The sequence below is a fragment of the Diabrotica virgifera genome, chromosome 7, assembly GCF_917563875.1.
Source record: "Diabrotica virgifera virgifera chromosome 7, PGI_DIABVI_V3a".
Classification (NCBI taxonomy): domain Eukaryota; kingdom Metazoa; phylum Arthropoda; class Insecta; order Coleoptera; family Chrysomelidae; genus Diabrotica; species Diabrotica virgifera.
The window spans coordinates 7,081,676-7,099,051 of NC_065449.1; the positions used below are offsets into that span (position 1 = coordinate 7,081,676).

At 35.4% G+C, this 17,376-nt stretch overlaps 1 protein-coding gene across 6 annotated transcripts in view; it reads right to left on the minus strand.

Moving 5' to 3' along the window:
- LOC114339993 (uncharacterized) overlaps positions 1–17,376 on the minus strand; it is a 263,249-nt gene that overhangs the window by 20,858 nt on the left and 225,015 nt on the right. For all 6 annotated transcript variants that reach the window (XM_050655665.1, XM_050655666.1, XM_050655667.1 and 3 more), the window contains exon 6: positions 9,252–9,405. In XM_050655665.1, coding sequence (XP_050511622.1) covers positions 9,252–9,405 — 154 coding nt within the window. The remainder of the gene's footprint in view (positions 1–9,251; positions 9,406–17,376) is intronic.

A 17,376-nucleotide genomic window follows, 5' to 3' on the forward strand; every position in this document is an offset into this window, starting at 1 on the left:
CACCGCCTTACGAAGGTTAAATAAATTATACCTTTTATAAAGGACTTTTACTAATTTTTTGTGATTAATGATGTACAAGCTACAGGAAATCATTTTCCTTGTGGATTGTTTAACTCAAAACAAAGTTTGAAATAAACAATTAGTACACGGAAAGTTTTTTCACATCAAAGGAAAAAACAAATTTATTTTAAGCCATTCCGCAGTGACTGCCTCGACTTTTTCCGTTACGCTTACCTATTGGATTTCGTTCTAAACTAAAACAGAATCAACTCCATTTGCTTTGGGCTAAATATAAACATCCATCTAGAAGGTTGGATAGTGTTGAATTGGATAGGGCAAATTCTCTTTGCGTTGTCAAACTTTTGTTCGGCGAGTCTCCAGGAAAGAGGTTTGTGACATGTCGTTCATAAATAAACGACTTGACCAAGTGCCAAAAATGTGTTCCGCGCGTATGAATATGTGTTGTTAAATACACCTGACTAATAAGGCAATAAAACATGAGTTATTACTTTATTAGTATATTATTTTATGATATACAAATAGGGTGGTCCGATAAGTACTTAATATACTAAAGAAAAATGAAAATTTTGGAAAAGTGGAAAAGAAAAATACGTTTCCTTGAGGAGTACAAAGCAGGCTTCCGTGGCGGAGATGACCCCCTGATACGACATAAATTTCAGCTCAGCGAGTGCCTTTTTCAAATTTCGGAACAAAAAGTAGTCGCACAGGGCCAAATCTGGAGAATACGGTGGATGCAGCAACAGTCCGTAGCCCAATTCAACCAATTCGGCCATGGCAATGTGGGAGGTATGAGTCAATAGGTTGTTATGGTGAAAGAGCAGTTTTTTCTTCGTCTAATGGGACCGTTTATCTGCAATCCAGAGTCGAATCGACCCAACAGTTTACCATAGTAGAGCTCTGTGATCGTTTTGCCCTTCTCCAGGGGTGTAACAGAGGCCCCGCAGCATGAAGCTTGCGGGGGGTCCCAAGATGCCAGGGGCCCAATCTTGTCTAATATATCAAAAAATTTTGTTATTGTTATATCATTTTGCGCATACATACCCAACGTTTTTTAAGCAGTGCAGTATTGAAAATAAAGTTGTCCATCAGATAGATACAATGTATCTTATGTAATGTATTGTATGTATTAATAAAATGGTAGATTTTTAGATTGTATTCGGTGATAGTAGTGCACGAAGAAAGTTGTTCATCTCACAGAATAATACTATGTAATAATGTAGTCGTTTATTAATTTTCTTTCTATTTTATTCTAGGCGTTGTCATAAACAGTGCATGGATGTACTTATAACCCAGTAAATGACCGTTTTGGAGTGTAATTATTAGCATCACGAGTGTAATTATAAGCAGCGTTTGTTCTATAGAGCTTCTTTATCTAAGTCCTAAGTCAATATTTTCAAGTGACTTGCGAGTGAAAATGTTTATTTTTCAACAAAAAACCACGTATTCAGGCGGTTTTTCGCAAATAACTCAAAAATAAGTATTTTATGGAATTAAATATTATCGAATAAATATTTTCAGCAAAAATGCAGCTTATAAAAAACAAAAAAAAATGGCGAAGGAACCTATTCATGAAGTCTATCGACACACTAAAAGGAAAGTTGTAGCTCATGAAAAATTGTTCTTATTCATTCATTTTCAAATGGAATATTTCAACGTAAATAACCAACAAACGAAGCACTTTTCGGAGAAAACTTATTGAAACATTTTTTTATTCGTTGATCTTTGCCTCGATGAATTGACGTGTAGTGGAGTGCAACTATTTAGACCCCCACGTCTCTGCATTCATCACCCTCTATTCCTTGTAAATTGTAGAAGGATGGGGCATAGGTATAAGAGAGAATTTGTTTCCGAACTAAGAAATCCAAAGATTTTATTAAATTTTTAAAACATTTATTTGTTTAAAGATGGAGTCTTTTGGTTTCGACAATTTGTCATTTTTTAATGTTTAAAAACGAGCTTTATTTTTATTTTTTATAGCATTTTATAGCAAGCTTCTAGCATCAAAACTAAGCGAGTTACGCACAAAATAAAGTTGGCCCATTTTTTTTCTAAAAAAAAAAAACGTGAACATCTCCCCCTAAATTGAATCGGTTTGAAGTTTTTATTTTTGAAAAAAATTGGTTTTATAGTAAAAAAAGTTAGTAAAAAAAGTTTTACCGCGCTGAGCAGATGGGACGTGAATTGTAAATTGTAGAATTCCCTCATCTTCCTTAGTCTCAGTATCCGTATGGCTTGCAAATTGTAGAAGCCTCGGAGGTGTAACCAGAGAAGGTTCCCATTGTTTTCATTCTGGTGGGATGTAGAATAGCATTATGTTGTTTTATATGCCATTAGAGTGAAAACTTAGTCTCTTTGCTAGCAGTTGCCGCTAGGGCATCTATGCCATTTCGTTCGTTGCAGTCCGGGAATGCACGCTGGGGTTTGTTTTGGTTGGATCGGGGAGAGCAGCATATGTGCCTCCTGATGAGAGACTAATAAGTTTCGAAACCGGTAGAGGTGCTTGCAGCACTCTCTGATTGGACTAGAATATGGTTCGGCTGTGTTTTCGTTTTGCAACGAAATTGAAAATGGTTATTCATTTTTAAAAAAAGTTTCTTTATTTTAGAAAGATGCCCTATTTTCAAAATAACTTAAAAGTATTAGCAAGGGCAGGTTCAGAGAGCCCCCATTGAGAATTTAAAATAATATAAATTTATATATTTGCAGTTCAAATGTTTTTAGTGTCAAACACATATCCCGCTTGCTACGAGAAAAATGTTTTTAGCTTTGTGCTGAACGGTACTAAAGGTTGTGCTGAACGAGGTAAAGTGTTAGGTAACCTAAGCTATACATATCATATCATCATAAAAAAAGTTCATGCGCCCCCCCCCCCATGTCGCATTTAGTAATTTTTTAAAGGGGGCCCCATTTTCAGTTCTGCGGGGGGGGGGGGCGGCGTATTTAATTACGCCACTGCCCTTCTTCAAGTAGTTGATGTATATCACACCTTGTGAATCCCAGAAAATGGCGGCTATCACCTTTCTGACCGACTGTGTCGACTGTTCCTTGGTCTCTGGTGTGTACCAGTGGATTCATATTTCGTCGGCTGTTACGAAACGACGTAGAAACTTTTTCGGATCCCGCTTAAATAGCGTCAAACACAACTCTGAAGTGGTCTCACGATTAGGCTTATAATAGTACTGAGTGAGCAAATGCGACACTCATCGCGTCGACAGCTTTCTCATGCCCAAACTTGTATGCAAAATATGACCAACGTGGTCTTTTGAGATGCTTACTCTCTCAAGCCAGCATAGAGGAAAGAGGTTTGTGACATGTCGTTCATAAATAAACGACTTGACCAAGTGCCAAAAATTTGTTCCGCGCCTATGAATATGTGTTGTTAAATACACCTGACTAATAAGGCAATAAAACATGAGTTATTAGCAGATTAGTTTATGATATGCACATACATAAGTATTAATTGTTTATTTCAGTAAAAATTGTAATTTGTTTACAGATAGAAATCGTTTAAAGTTTTATCGTGTATTTATGATTGTCCATTAAACTTCATTTGGCATTGAGAGCGCCTGATAAATCACTGTCAAGTGGCCATTACCTACCTATTTAAAAGGCCGAAAGTTTATTATGTTAATATTTTACAACTAATATGCACTTCTTTCTTGATTATGTACCGTACTTATATTTATGTTCAAACGTTTGTTATCATATTAACAAGCTGCTAGAATGCTTCTCTGTCGGCAGCTACATGAAATGAAACACTTCATCGACCATTCAAACTGCCCATTGACTGAAGCCACAGCCAGGGCCCCCGTAAGAGCTACAGGCGCCTGTGTGCAAAAATAGATTTTGGCGCCCCTTAAATCATTTTGGATCATGTTTTTTTTATTTATTTTTTTTGACGGCAGGTAGGTAGGTAGGTAAATTCTTGAAATGAAGCAAAAAACTGAACTTTAGAAGTAATATTCATAGTCCATTCACCCACGGTCAAATATTGCAAAACCTCCGAATTTTAAAGAACCACCGCTTGGATTGACATGAAACTCGGTATACACATAGGCCACATAGCTAACACATATCAAAGAAAAAAAGTGCTATTGTGCTGATGTGTGTTTTTGCCCTGGATCTGAGTTTCACCCCTTCTCGGGGGCGAAAAAACACGTTCAAAGTCAATACTTTTTAAGTTATTTGCTAGTAAATATGTTCATTTTTCAATAAAAAAAAACAGGGTTTTAGACGGTTTTTCGCAAATAACTCAAAAAGTAAGTATTTTATCGAAAAAAACATTCTTTGGTTATTCTAAAGTAAATGGAAAGCGGTAACGATTAATTTCATTTGGGATGCTAATTAGTGAGTGAGTTTTACGATTTTTTTTTACCAAAAAAATAAGAGGCCTTTATTTTAAGCGTAAACTTACTCTTGTTGTTAGAATTTTTTTTTAAAACAAAATTAAAACTTTTTAAAACGCTTTAAAGCAGTTGTAATGAGTTTTCCCCGAAAAGTGCTTCATTTTTGGGTATTTTACCAGATTTTACGTTGAAATATTCGATTTGGAATTTGACTAATAAGGACCTATTTTTCATTAGCTACAAATCTGCTTCTACTGGGTGTACAGACTTCATAAATATACCCCATTTCTTTTTTACTTTTTTGTAAGCTACATTTTTGCTAAGATCATTTTGTTCGATAAAATACTTACCTACTTTTTGAGTTTTTGAGCGACAAACTGTCTACAATGGGATTTTTTGTTGAGGAATGAATATATTTACTCCTAAATAATTCGTATAAATATACGTGCAAATAAAGTATTGACTTTGAAGCTGTCAACTAACTACAGTTTGATAGAATCCAATTAAAAGATGTGATACACCTACTATATGACAAAAATTTACCACTGGATATCATCAAACTGATAGAAAACATATAATGTAAGAAATAAAATAGAAATGAAAGTCAATGGAATAATAACAGAACCCATAGAAACAAACACATGAATCAGGCAAGGAGATTCACTAAGCCCTTTACTGTTTAATATAATCTTGGATGCAATTATAAAACAAGTGAAGAAAAAAAGAGGGTACAAAATGGGCAATAGAGAGATAAAAATACTGTGTTACGCTGATGACACCGTGTTAGTAGCAGAGTGCGAAGACGACCTGCAAAGATTATTTCACGAGTTCAACATTAACGCAAAAAAAATGAATATGAAAATATCAGCCCAAAAAACAAAAAGCTTAGTAATTGCCAAAGAACCAATAAGATGCAAATTGGAGTTAGACAATCAAATTATACACCAAGTAATGGCTTTCAAGTATCTGGGAATTAATCTATCAGTTGACAAAAATATCGAAGAAGAGGTAAAAGACCAAATAATTAAAGCCAGTAGAACGGCCGGATGCCTAAACGACACAATTTGGAAAAACCAAACACCTAAGATTGGAAACAAAGGCCCGAATATATATATATATATATATATATATATATATATATATATATATATATATATATATATATATATATATATATATATATATGTCAGTTATTAGGCCAGTTATGACTTACACGGCCGAAACAAGACCAGATACAAGCAAAACACGAAGACATCTAGAAACCAACGAAATGAAGATCTTGAGAAGGATTGCTGGAAAAGACTATAAAATAGGGTAAGAAGTGAGGAAATCAGACGCATATGTGGGGTAGACAATATAAATACCTGGGTAAAGAACAGAAAAGAAGAGTGGAATGAGCACATAAGTAGGATGTCTGAATCAAGGATAGTAATCATAGCCAGGGACAAGTCACCGTTAGGCAGGAGAAATATAGGACGCCCAAGGAAAAGATGGAATGAAAACTTAGGGGCAGAATGAAAGGCACCGTTGAAGAAAGCAGGCAGTACTACCTATATAAAAGAAGAAGAGGAAAAAGAAAAAGAAGAAGAAGAACAACTAACTCTATAAAACCAAAGTTGCTTAGGAAGTCACTTTATCCAATTCCGAGCATATTTTGAACGTATGTTTTTTCATCCCCGAGAAGGGGTGAAACTCATCCCAAGGGCAAAAAGCAGACATCGGCACAATACACTTTCTTCTTTGACGTGTTAGCTATGTGTATGCCAAATTTCATGTCAATACAAGCGGTCCTTTAAAACTCACATCAAAAACCGTGAGTAAATGGACTATTATTTGTATACTAAAATATCAAAATGAAACAAACAGAATAAAATCATAATAAAATAAATCAAAATGGCTGACTTCTGACATTTTTTCGTACCTGGAACCGGCAGTAACTGGATGATGTGCTAATAAAATTTCGTGTGGATGTATACCTACCTACCTTCTTCTTCTTTAAGTGCCGTGTCCGTATTCAGACTTTGGTCGTCATCATGTTTACAAGTCCCTAAAACCTTTCTGTATCGGCTGCTGCGCGAAATAATTGTTCTACTGTGGTTCTACACCATTGTCTAATATCACGCAACCATGAAAGTTTCTTTCCACCAATCCTTCTCTTTCCCTCCACTTTTCCTTGTATTATAAGGCGAAGTAAATGCTATATAGGTCCTCTAATTATATGGCCAAAGTATTCTGCTTTCCTCCTCATTTTCTCCTATTTATACCTAATCCTATTTAATTTCTCAACTTTTATTTTAAAATTAATTTTTGTTTTTTTTTCCAAATTTTTTTGCAGTTTTTGACCCCGGGTTTTGGCGCCCCTAAAGGATGGCGCCCGTGTGCATTGCACACTTTGCACATATGGTAGCGGGGGCCCTGGCCACAGCATAGAAAACGCAAACGCAGATAAACGCGTTTCGTTTATTATGCTGTGCTGAAGCGATCACCACACTCTCGCGAAGTTACTTCGGGAAAGTTCGCCGAAGTCCAAAGTACCCATCACGACAAACTCGTCCTACTTCCTACAGAACATTGAAAGATATTGAAACGCTGCTTCTATCGAAGGTTGGAAATGTATGCTATCCATGGACTTTTTAGCCAGCAATGGTAACACTACCTTTAACACCAATTCGAAGGATTATACTCGTATAAACCAGCAGTTTATACAGGGTGAGGCAAATAAAGGGCCTATTAAAAATATCTCGAGAACTAAACGCAACAGAATCATGAAAATTTGAATTAAGAGGTTTTGAAGAGTCATCTGTTTAATGAAAATATTTTCATCTATTTGCTACTTCCGGTTATACCAGAAATTGCTCATAACTTCGTTTTTTTTTTTAAATGGGACATCCTGTATATTTTACATTTTTGAATTCTCTTCGATGTCTTCTTTCTTAAAATATGAGGTTTTGTAATGTTATACAGGGTATTTTAAAAGATAATAAAGTTTTTTTTATTAATTTTGTAGTAATATTCACACCCTGTAGAATTGCAGTAGTTTGACATCTAAAACTCTACATACGTTCAAATGATTTTTAATATAGTCTACTATTGTTAAGAGTCATTAGTATAGCTAAATTTTAAATTTTAGTATACAGGGTTGGTCGAAACTCGGAATGAGTATTTTCTGAGTTTTCTTAAATGGAACACCCTGTATTTTATTATTGTAATGAAATAATATTTTATGGTTCTTTTTTATTTCTTAAGCATTCTCTATACCTAACTGCTTTAATTTGTGCTTAATTGTTAATCGCACCAACAATCTTAACTACGTAGGTATTTTAATAGCTAAACCATCATGGGTAATATTAAGCATCAGACTGGATTAATATGTATTTATTTCTGAAAAATTCTTTGTGGTTGAATATTTTCACGGCCAACCTAATAAAATTTTACGTATTTTTTGTTGAAATTAATGTTTAGCTTGAATCACCAATAACTCACAAATTAAAGCAGTTGGGTATAGGGAATGCTTAAGAAATAAAAAAGTACCATAAATTATCATTTCATTACAATACTAAAATACAGGGTGTTCCATTTAAGGAAACTCAGAAAATATTCATTCCGAGTTTCGACCTACCCTGTATACTAAAATTTCAAAATTAGCTATACTAATTATTCTCAACAATAGAAGACTATATTAAAAATCACTTGAATGTAAGTAGAGTCTTTAATGCCAAACCATTACAATTCTACAGGGTGTGAAAATTGCTACGAAATTAATAAAAAATCGTAAATATATCTTAAAATTCCCTTCATAATATTACAAAACCTCATATTTTAAGAAAGAAGATATTGAGGAGAATCCAAAAATGTAAAAATATATAGGGTGTCCTATTAAAAAAAAACGAAGTTGTAAGCAACTTCCGGTGTAACCGGAAGTTGCAAAGAGATCAAAATATTTTCATTTAATAGGTCATCCTTCATAACCTCGTTATTCCAATTTTCATGATTCTGTTGCTTTTAGTTCTCGAGATATTTCTAATAGGCCAGTTATCTGCCTCACCCTATAATATAGTCTATAAATCACCAGACTACATTATGAAAGTTTTTAAATAATCTCTTGCAAAAGACAATAATGTGTTTAATATGGGTGCCGTGCCATGACGAGGTGCCTAGGAATGAACGAGCCGATATGTTGGTAAGACAAGGCTCGAGAGAAACCTTTGAAGCCTCAGAACCTTCCTGTGGCATCACAAACATGCTACGAAAAACGAGTTTCAGAAATGGCTGATAAAGAATCATCACAAGAAATGGAGAGCCAATCAAAGGCAAATCCAGACTAAAAACATAATAAAGCATATTGATAAAAAACTCTCGAACAATTTGATGAACCTCAATAAAAATGATCACTGGAATGGTGAGTGGACATTGCCGATATAAGAAACCATCTATACAAATTAAGTAAGGTGAGTGAACAATGGTGCAGAAAGTGCGAAATGGAAGAAGAGACTGATATACATATCCTACCATTGCAATGAACCAAATGCTGTGGGGCCGAAGTTCATTGGTCAACTGAGGTGTAAACCAGAAGAGATTCTAAAACTACCAATAAGAAAACTGTTTGCCTTCGTTGGCCACAAGACTTATGAAAAAAAAACAAGGTATGGTACAAAAGCTATAAGTACGACCAAGTGCAAGAGACTAACGAGTATGGCCTGATTTACGAAGAAGAGAGAATATCTTGCATATATGGTTAAATAACTATTTCTCAATACTAAATAAAGTGTAGACAAGCACTTTAACAAATATATTTATTTAATTGTCGATTTTATAGTGTTTTCTGTCATTTTTTGTCATTGCAGCATATTTTAAAGAGCTGTAATTAATCACTTATTATCTTACCTTGAGGTGGACATATTCCATTAACATAATAACCAGGATAGACCATGTTGTAAACGTTGTGATTTCCGCTGTAATCCGACACATTGTTCGACGCTTCACCACCACTTAAGTCTTGGCTGGTGGCCTCTTCATTGTTCGGACTTGTTGATTCCGTCTGGAAGTAATAAACACGTGTCATTATTTATACACAACCACTTTAGAATTATTAGAATTTTAAATCATGTAAAGTAAAAAAAGTTTAAAAAATACTGATGAGCAAAAAAATGCAACACTTTGTATACTGTTATTTACTTAGATCAAAATTTTTACCACGCTATCTTTTCTTTAACGGAAGTTTCTTTTGCATAGCCAAAAAAAGATAAAAACATTTATTTCTGTATATTTAAATTTAGTTTAATTGTAATTTTTGGTCATTTTGGATTGTTTTTAATTTACCTAAAAACTATCAGGAGTTCGTGGTCGTCAGCAAAAATGACGTTGCAAGTTTTTTATAATGTTCTCAAATAATAAAAATATTATAATGTATACTTCCATAAATAAATATTCAAAAAAATATTTGTTTGAATATAAATATCTAAACAATATTTAAATAATTTCTAAAACGCACTCTATTTTTTGGCTATCAGTATAAAACAATTTTTGCGATCTTTTTTGGATGGAAGGAAATACAGTCGAACCCGCTTATTGGAATAGCCGTCGTGCCAAGAAAAAGTATTCCTATATCAGGGATTTTCTAATAACCGATCATATAAGCCTAGTAAAACATTTTAAGACCTCAAATTTCTATTCCTTAAACCGTGATTTTCCTTTAACCGGTATTCAATAAGCGGGTTCGACTTTACAAGAAAATGATAATTTATATCCACGGAAGTAATTTATCGTGTTTTCAAAAGTAAAAAAAACGTTATGTATTTGATACACCTTGCGGAACGCCGTATAACTGACATAAAGAATCTAAAAAAAAACGAAAAACTTTGTTTTGATTTATATCAGAAATGCCAGGGAAAATACATAGAGATTTCATCGTATTAATTTTTTTTATTAGAAAAAGAAGTCGCATCCACCAAAAGGTTATTAGCGACGGAACAAAATATAAATAACAAAAATAAACAACTACAGATTATACAAAATATTTATGGATCTTAGATAATTAACTATATTGTCATAGGAACAGTTTTGACCTAGAGCCTCTGGTAGAGCGTTTGGAATATTGTTGCGCTGTCTTTCTTGGTCATATTTACTACAACTTGTTAAAAAGTGTTCGACTGTTAATCGGACGTTACACTAATCACATATAGGTAGATTTTTCTTTGTTGAAAGGTAAGAGTGCGTTAACCTGGTATGTACTAGACGTAAACGCGCAACCACAATTTGTTCTCGTCTATTCCGCGACGGTGGAATCCACTGAGACACATTATTTTTGATTTTATTCAGCTTAGAATTATTTTGAGATCACTCATTTCGCCACAAACACAACACTTTATTTTTAAAATAAGCTTTTAAGTCACTGGAAACACACTTGCCTATCGGTTCCGAAAAATCACTTAAAATTGTCTCTCGAGCAGTCCTGTCAGCTTCTTTATTTCCTGTTATTCCGACGTGTGAGGGAACCCATAAAAATTGGACGCTTCTTCCATGTTCATGAGCTTGGGACAGCTGGTATTTTAGCAACTTTTCAAAAGGAAGTTTCGGAAAAATGTGTTTTAATGTGTTTAGAGAGCTAAGAGAATCTGTTATGATCAGGGCTTTTGTGAGTGTAAGCTCGTTAAGAAGTTTCACAGCACGGTATATGGCGTAGAGTTCAGCTGAATATGTGCTACATTCTGGGGTTAAACGGAGAAGAAGATTGTTTTCTGAAGAAACGATTGCTATTGCTACACCACCGCTTGCACGACTTGCATCTGTACGGTCTTTGCGGAAGCAAGTGAAATATTTTGAATTGTATAACTGATTGGTCTTTGAGTTTGTCTCCTAAAGACAAATAATATCAGGAGAATATTCAGATAAAAGAAGCTGTAGCATAGGAAGACGATGGAAAAATCCATCAATGTTCCATTAAGGTATCGAGTTGAATATTGTTAACAGATTCGGAGTTAGATGATACTGAACAATTGTCTACAGAAGAGTCACTGTCTAAGTCAGAAATCTCTTTCCCTAAATGGTTGTGTAGTTTCTTTTGAAGCTTTGTAAACTTGGTTTTTGTAGATCTATCATTTGCATATTGATAGCTGCTTTGTAAAAGATGGAGTAAACCAGCCATATCAGTTGTAAATTCTTTAACGACGCTAATAGTGTCGGAGGAGCCTTGGACATTATCAATCAGTAAGGACAATTGGTGGCAATTTAAAACGAATGGTGGGGTATGATAGTCACTAAAATTTTCAAGAGTTTCCCGTGTAGATGGGAATTTAGATGAGCGCGGTTTTTGTGGTTTAGAGGATTTGGGTTTTGCAAACAGATTTTGTGATGAAATTGCTGAGTCTGAAGGAGGCGTATCAACCTCATCAATACTGCGTTTCATGGAAGAACTTGCGTTTTCGCAAGTGCTATTAGAGTTTTCACTTAGATGTTGTGGCTTTATTACATTTGGAAGTACTGGAGCAGACTCATTGGTAGTGACAGAAGTCGAGCTTGAAGTTTTGTTTGTAAGATTGGTTGAAATGGTTGTTTCAGAAAATTGTGGTGATGTATCAGTTTTATTAGAGTTTTCTGCAGTTATATCTAATGGAAGAGGTGCTGATAGATTGGAGGATATTGCTTCCGAAGTTTGTGGAAACGGTATTGCCGCTGAATGTGGTTGATTGAAAGTGTTGCTATGAGTAGGAGTATTAGTAATTTCTTGGTCATGGAGATTTGTAGGTGTAGGTGATATGCTCGGATTTGATAATGCATCACTTGATGACTGCTGAGTGTTTTCTACCTTGTGTAATATACTTGTTGGAGCTGTTTGATTTGGTACGTCATTGTTTGAATCAATAAGAATTGATTCCGTTACTGAACTGTTATTGCATTGGGATGATATGTGTCCTGTATTTTTGCAAATAAAGCAGGTGACTGAACCTTGTGACAAAAATATGCGGTAAGGTGTTTGGTTGAAATTTATTAGAATAGAATCTGGAATTGATGATGTTATAGGGCTTACATAAACTTCCCTCCGAAAGCTCAATATGTGACTATCCTGAAGATTGGAGCTAATTTTCAGAAATGTTATTGGGGAAATAAGCTTTAACCCTTAATCCTAAATGTTATTAAGAGAGGCGTGAGACAAGGAGACGTAATATCGCCAAAGCTTTTCAACCTAGCACTAGAAGACGTCTTCAAAACGACAAATTGGTCAACCTATGGCATTAACGTTAATGGCAAGAAGCTAAATCACCTCAGATTCGCTGACGACATTGTGATTATAGCGAGCTCATTCGAGGAACTGCAAATTATGATAGAGGAACTCGCAGGCAGCTCCCAATACGTCGGTCTAAAAATGAACATGAAGAAAACAAAAATAATGACAAACACAGATGACCCCAGACGCATAACTATAAATGGCAGTGAGATAGAAAAAGTTCAGGAATATATCTACCTAGGCCAAATCCTGAAACTTGACAAAGAAAACCAAAGTGCGGAAATTAATAGGAGAGCAAGACTAGCATGGGCAGGATTTGGAAAACTTGGTTGGATACTTAAGAACCGCAAAATACCTCAATATTTGAGGACCAAAGTGTTCAACCAGTGCATTCTTCCTATCATGACATATGGGTGTCAAACCTGGACCCTAACCAAGGCAAATATGAATAAACTAGCTACAACAGAAAGAGCTATGGAAAGAGCATTGTTAGGTATACGACTGTCAGATAAAAAGAGGAGCGACTGGGTAAGATCAAAAACAAAAGTCGAGGACATAACAACAAAAGTTGCCAAACTTAAATGGAGCTTTGCAGGCCACACTGTTAGACAAAAAGACCAACGTTGGAATGCCACGATACAACATTGGAGACCTTACCAAAGTAAACGACCGAGAGGAAGACCACAGATGAGATGGGTTGATGATATTAAAAGAGTAGCCGGAACGAATTGGAAATATGTTGCTCAGGATAGAGACCGATGGAAGGAGTTGGGAGAGGCCTATGTCCAAACGTGGACGATAGAAGGCTAAGAAGAAGAAGCTTTAACCCGATATTCTGTAATTCTTCAACTAATACTTGATGAGGAATTGACGGGCAGACACCAGACAAGACTAGTTTTTCTGCTGGAGAGACAAGTCTCCGTGCTGTTACAACTTCGCCGAGTATTTCTATAGAACCATGTTGTGTCATGAAATTATCTACTACGGTTTTCTTTGCCAAATACATGCAGATTCAAATATGAGATAATCTAGATGAAAAAATGATATTTTTTGGGTTGATTATTGTGCCCAACGGAATTAAATAATCCTGTAGTTTAGCATTATCGATACAAGTCAATACAATTGCTTGGGTCTTACTCGAAAAAGAATGTGAAGCGGCTAATGCATAACTGTTTGTGATATTCGAACGTTGATTTACTGGACTGGTTAGATCGGAAGGTGTGTTTACATTATGTGAAGTCATCTTAAGCTGCGGTGGCGAAAGCTTCAGTCCGACTCTGGTAAGTGACAAACCAACCGCATGCTAGCTAACCTCACAAAATGATTGTACGGTGGTGTATATTTATTATTTAACGTTTTCTTTTCACAATAATAAAGTAATAATTACGTATAGATGACTTACGTAGTAGTACCTAGTAGATAAACACTTTAATTTTAAAAACTATTTAATATTACCACTTGTTTTTAGTAAAAACTAGGAGTACAATATCAGTACAACTTGACCATACCTTGCCAGGGCCGGTCTCCTCATCGTATTAATGTTTATCAGATTAACAAACATTTGAAATATATGGTTCAGTTTTTGACAAAAAAAAGCACTATTTGTTAATAATTTTCTTCTACTTCAACTTCAGTGCAGCTTTAACGCATTTGTTGCCTGCGTTTGGGAAGCATAAAACCAAAAAAACCCATTTGCAAACTGGCTGCGTCAGTGTACCGACAAAACCCTTATTTCCCGGGAAAATTAACATGTTTTGGATTACGCGTTGAATTAAAATAAAACAATCTATAAACATCATCATCATCACCAAGGCTGGGTGCTTAGTCCTTATTTATTCTCATTAGTTTTGGACCAGATAACATCGAAACTACAGGGTAGTATTCCATGGTGCCTAATGTATGCTGATGATGTAGTGTTAATAGGAAATAGTGAAAGAGACTTAGAACAAAAATTGGAACAGTGGAGACAAGCTCTGGAGGAAAAAGGTTTAAAACTTAGTAGGACAAAAACAGAGTATTTGGAATGTTTATTTAAAGATGGAGTTACTACAAATAAAATGGTATCTTTGGATGGTGAAATGATTGTGAAAAGCAATAGTTTTAAATACCTAGGATCGGTATTACAGAGTAATGGAGAAATAGATGGAGATGCATGCAGTAGAATTAGGACTGGATGGATGAAGTGGAAAGAAGCGAGTGGTGTGTTGTGTGACAGAAAAATTCCAATAAAGTTGAAGGGAAAATTCTATAAAACAGCCATAAGACCGGCTATGATGCATGGAACTGAATGTTGGGCAGTGAAAAAGAAAGAGGAACAACGAATGCATGTGGCGGAAATGAGAATGCTTAGATGGATGAGTGGAGTGACAAAGAAGGATAAAATTAGGAATGAGTATATTAGGGGAAGTCTAGGTGTGGCACCAATTGATGCCAAAATGAGAGAGCATAGGTTAAGATGGTTTGGTCATGTTCAACGTCGAGACGGTAGTCACCCAATACGAAGAATAGCTGAAGTGCAGATCCCTGGAAGGAGTACGAGAGGAAGACCAAAGAAGACCTGGGGGAGACGATAAGGCAGGACATGTTGGTAAAGGGGATTAACATTGATATGACCCAAGATAGAATTGTGTGGAGAAATGCAATTAGGGAAGCCGACCCCGCATAGGGATAAGGCAAAGAGAATGATGATGATGAATCTATAAACATTTTGCTAAAACTCTAAAAACTAAATTATGAGTTTGTAACTTATCGTTAATAAAGTATTTTTATTTGTCTAGCAATCGAAAATCATTATAAATTAGAACCACAAAAACATGTAAAGCATATAAATATGTCAGATCTATAATACCTAAAGGAGGCACTACCAAAAGAGACATCGGAAACAGAACGCAGCAGGACAAAAAAGCGACAAACATTCTAAACTCTCTACTATGGTCTAAAGATATAAGACAAAAAACGAAATTGACAATTTATCGTACCTTGGTAGAGCCTATTATGACTTATGGGGCAGAAGTTTGTCAGATCATGAAAAAAGATAGAAAAAGGATAGAAGTAGAAGAAATGGATTATCTAAGAGCGTGTGGTATATCCAAAAAATATCACATCAGGAGTGAAGATATTAGAAGGAGGACAAATACTGTGTATTCCAGTGTAGATAGTATTGAAATGAGACAACTAGTGTCGTATGGTCACGTGAAACGAATGAATGAAGATAGATGGCCAAAGAAAACTTTACGTTACATACCACAACAAAGAAGAAGAAGGGGAAGGCCTTCAGTTACCTGGGAAGGAAATGTACGGCACATCATGAGAGATAGAGCCATCAAAGAAGACGAATCAATGGACAGAAAAAGATGGCGGTCAAAATGCGAGAAGCGGCAGAAGCTGTAGGAACCTCGCTTATAGATAGACAGATCGAAAAATTTTTAAATTCCCGGGTAGGGGGGCATGGCCCTTATGGCGCCCTCTCTGGATCCGCCCTTGCAAGTACTTGGTTTTGTTTTATTGGCTTCTAGAGCCGATATATCATACTGTTCAATTAGTTTTAAATTAATTTTTTTAAGTTGGCAATTCCACAAATACTTTAAGTGATCTTCCAATAATATAGACACATACTTTTTGCACAATTCATCATTATGATAAAATATAATCCACAAAACACCCACTTGGCATACGTGGAAAACGTAATACCCGTGCATTCCACTCTGTTCCAAAATAATCGACTACTTACAACTTTGTTATTTCAAATTTAATTTTGTCAATCTTCACTCTGGTGTCGCTTAAATGCCCGTGATTTATTTATTTTCTGAAACGACGTCGAACGAAGTCGCATTTTCTGGTGTCTAGAACCCAAACCTCATTTATTCCGTCTCTTTGAGAAACACTACAAACACGAAAATAGACCCGTCTAGGCCAGGTACACATCGACTATTTTTAATTACTTGAATTTTGTCAAAAGGTCTAAAAATAGTTTAAAAAATGTTTAGTTTAGAATACGTGGAAGTGGTCACGCTCATTTACTTTGCAATTTGTCTAAATCGACAACTAATTTTATGATGGTAGCGCTATGATTACAGTACGAATATCTCTCTTGTCGTCTCCCCATTACTGAGGATCGTGATTTCTTCCAATATTCCTAACATTTTTTTCCATTGGTCTCTATCTTCAGCTGCTCTAAAAGCTTCACAGAATGAGTTTTCACTTGAGTTCTTAATTTGGTCGGACCATCTAGTTGGTGATCATCATCTTGATCTTCGGAATCGTTTCCAGAAACAATTAATCTCTCCAAACTATCGTCACCTCTGCGAATAAGTGACCGAAGAATTGCAGAATTCGTTGCAGACATATTTTGGACAGCCTTTTTTTAACTTCGAGTTAGTTTAGAATGGAAACGTTTGTCCTATAAGCTGTACAAGGTATGCTCAGCATTCTTCTCTAGCGCCAAATCTTAAAGGCATCAATTTTTTGGCGCTCTCGTGCGTGAAGAGTCCAAGTCTCTGCCCCGTATAGAAATATTGAGAATACAAGAGCATTCACCAGTCTCATCCAGGAGCGTAACAGAGGCCCCCGCAGCATGAATCTTGCGGGGGGCCCCAATATGTCAGGTGTCCCATCTTGTCGTCTAATATAATATGTAAAAATGTGTTATTGTTATATTATTTTGCGCATACATACGCAACGTTTTTTAAGCAATGCAGTATTGAAAATGAAGTTGTCCATCAGATAGATACAATGTATCGTATGTATGTATTGTATGTATTAATAAAATTGTAGAAAAAAAAAACT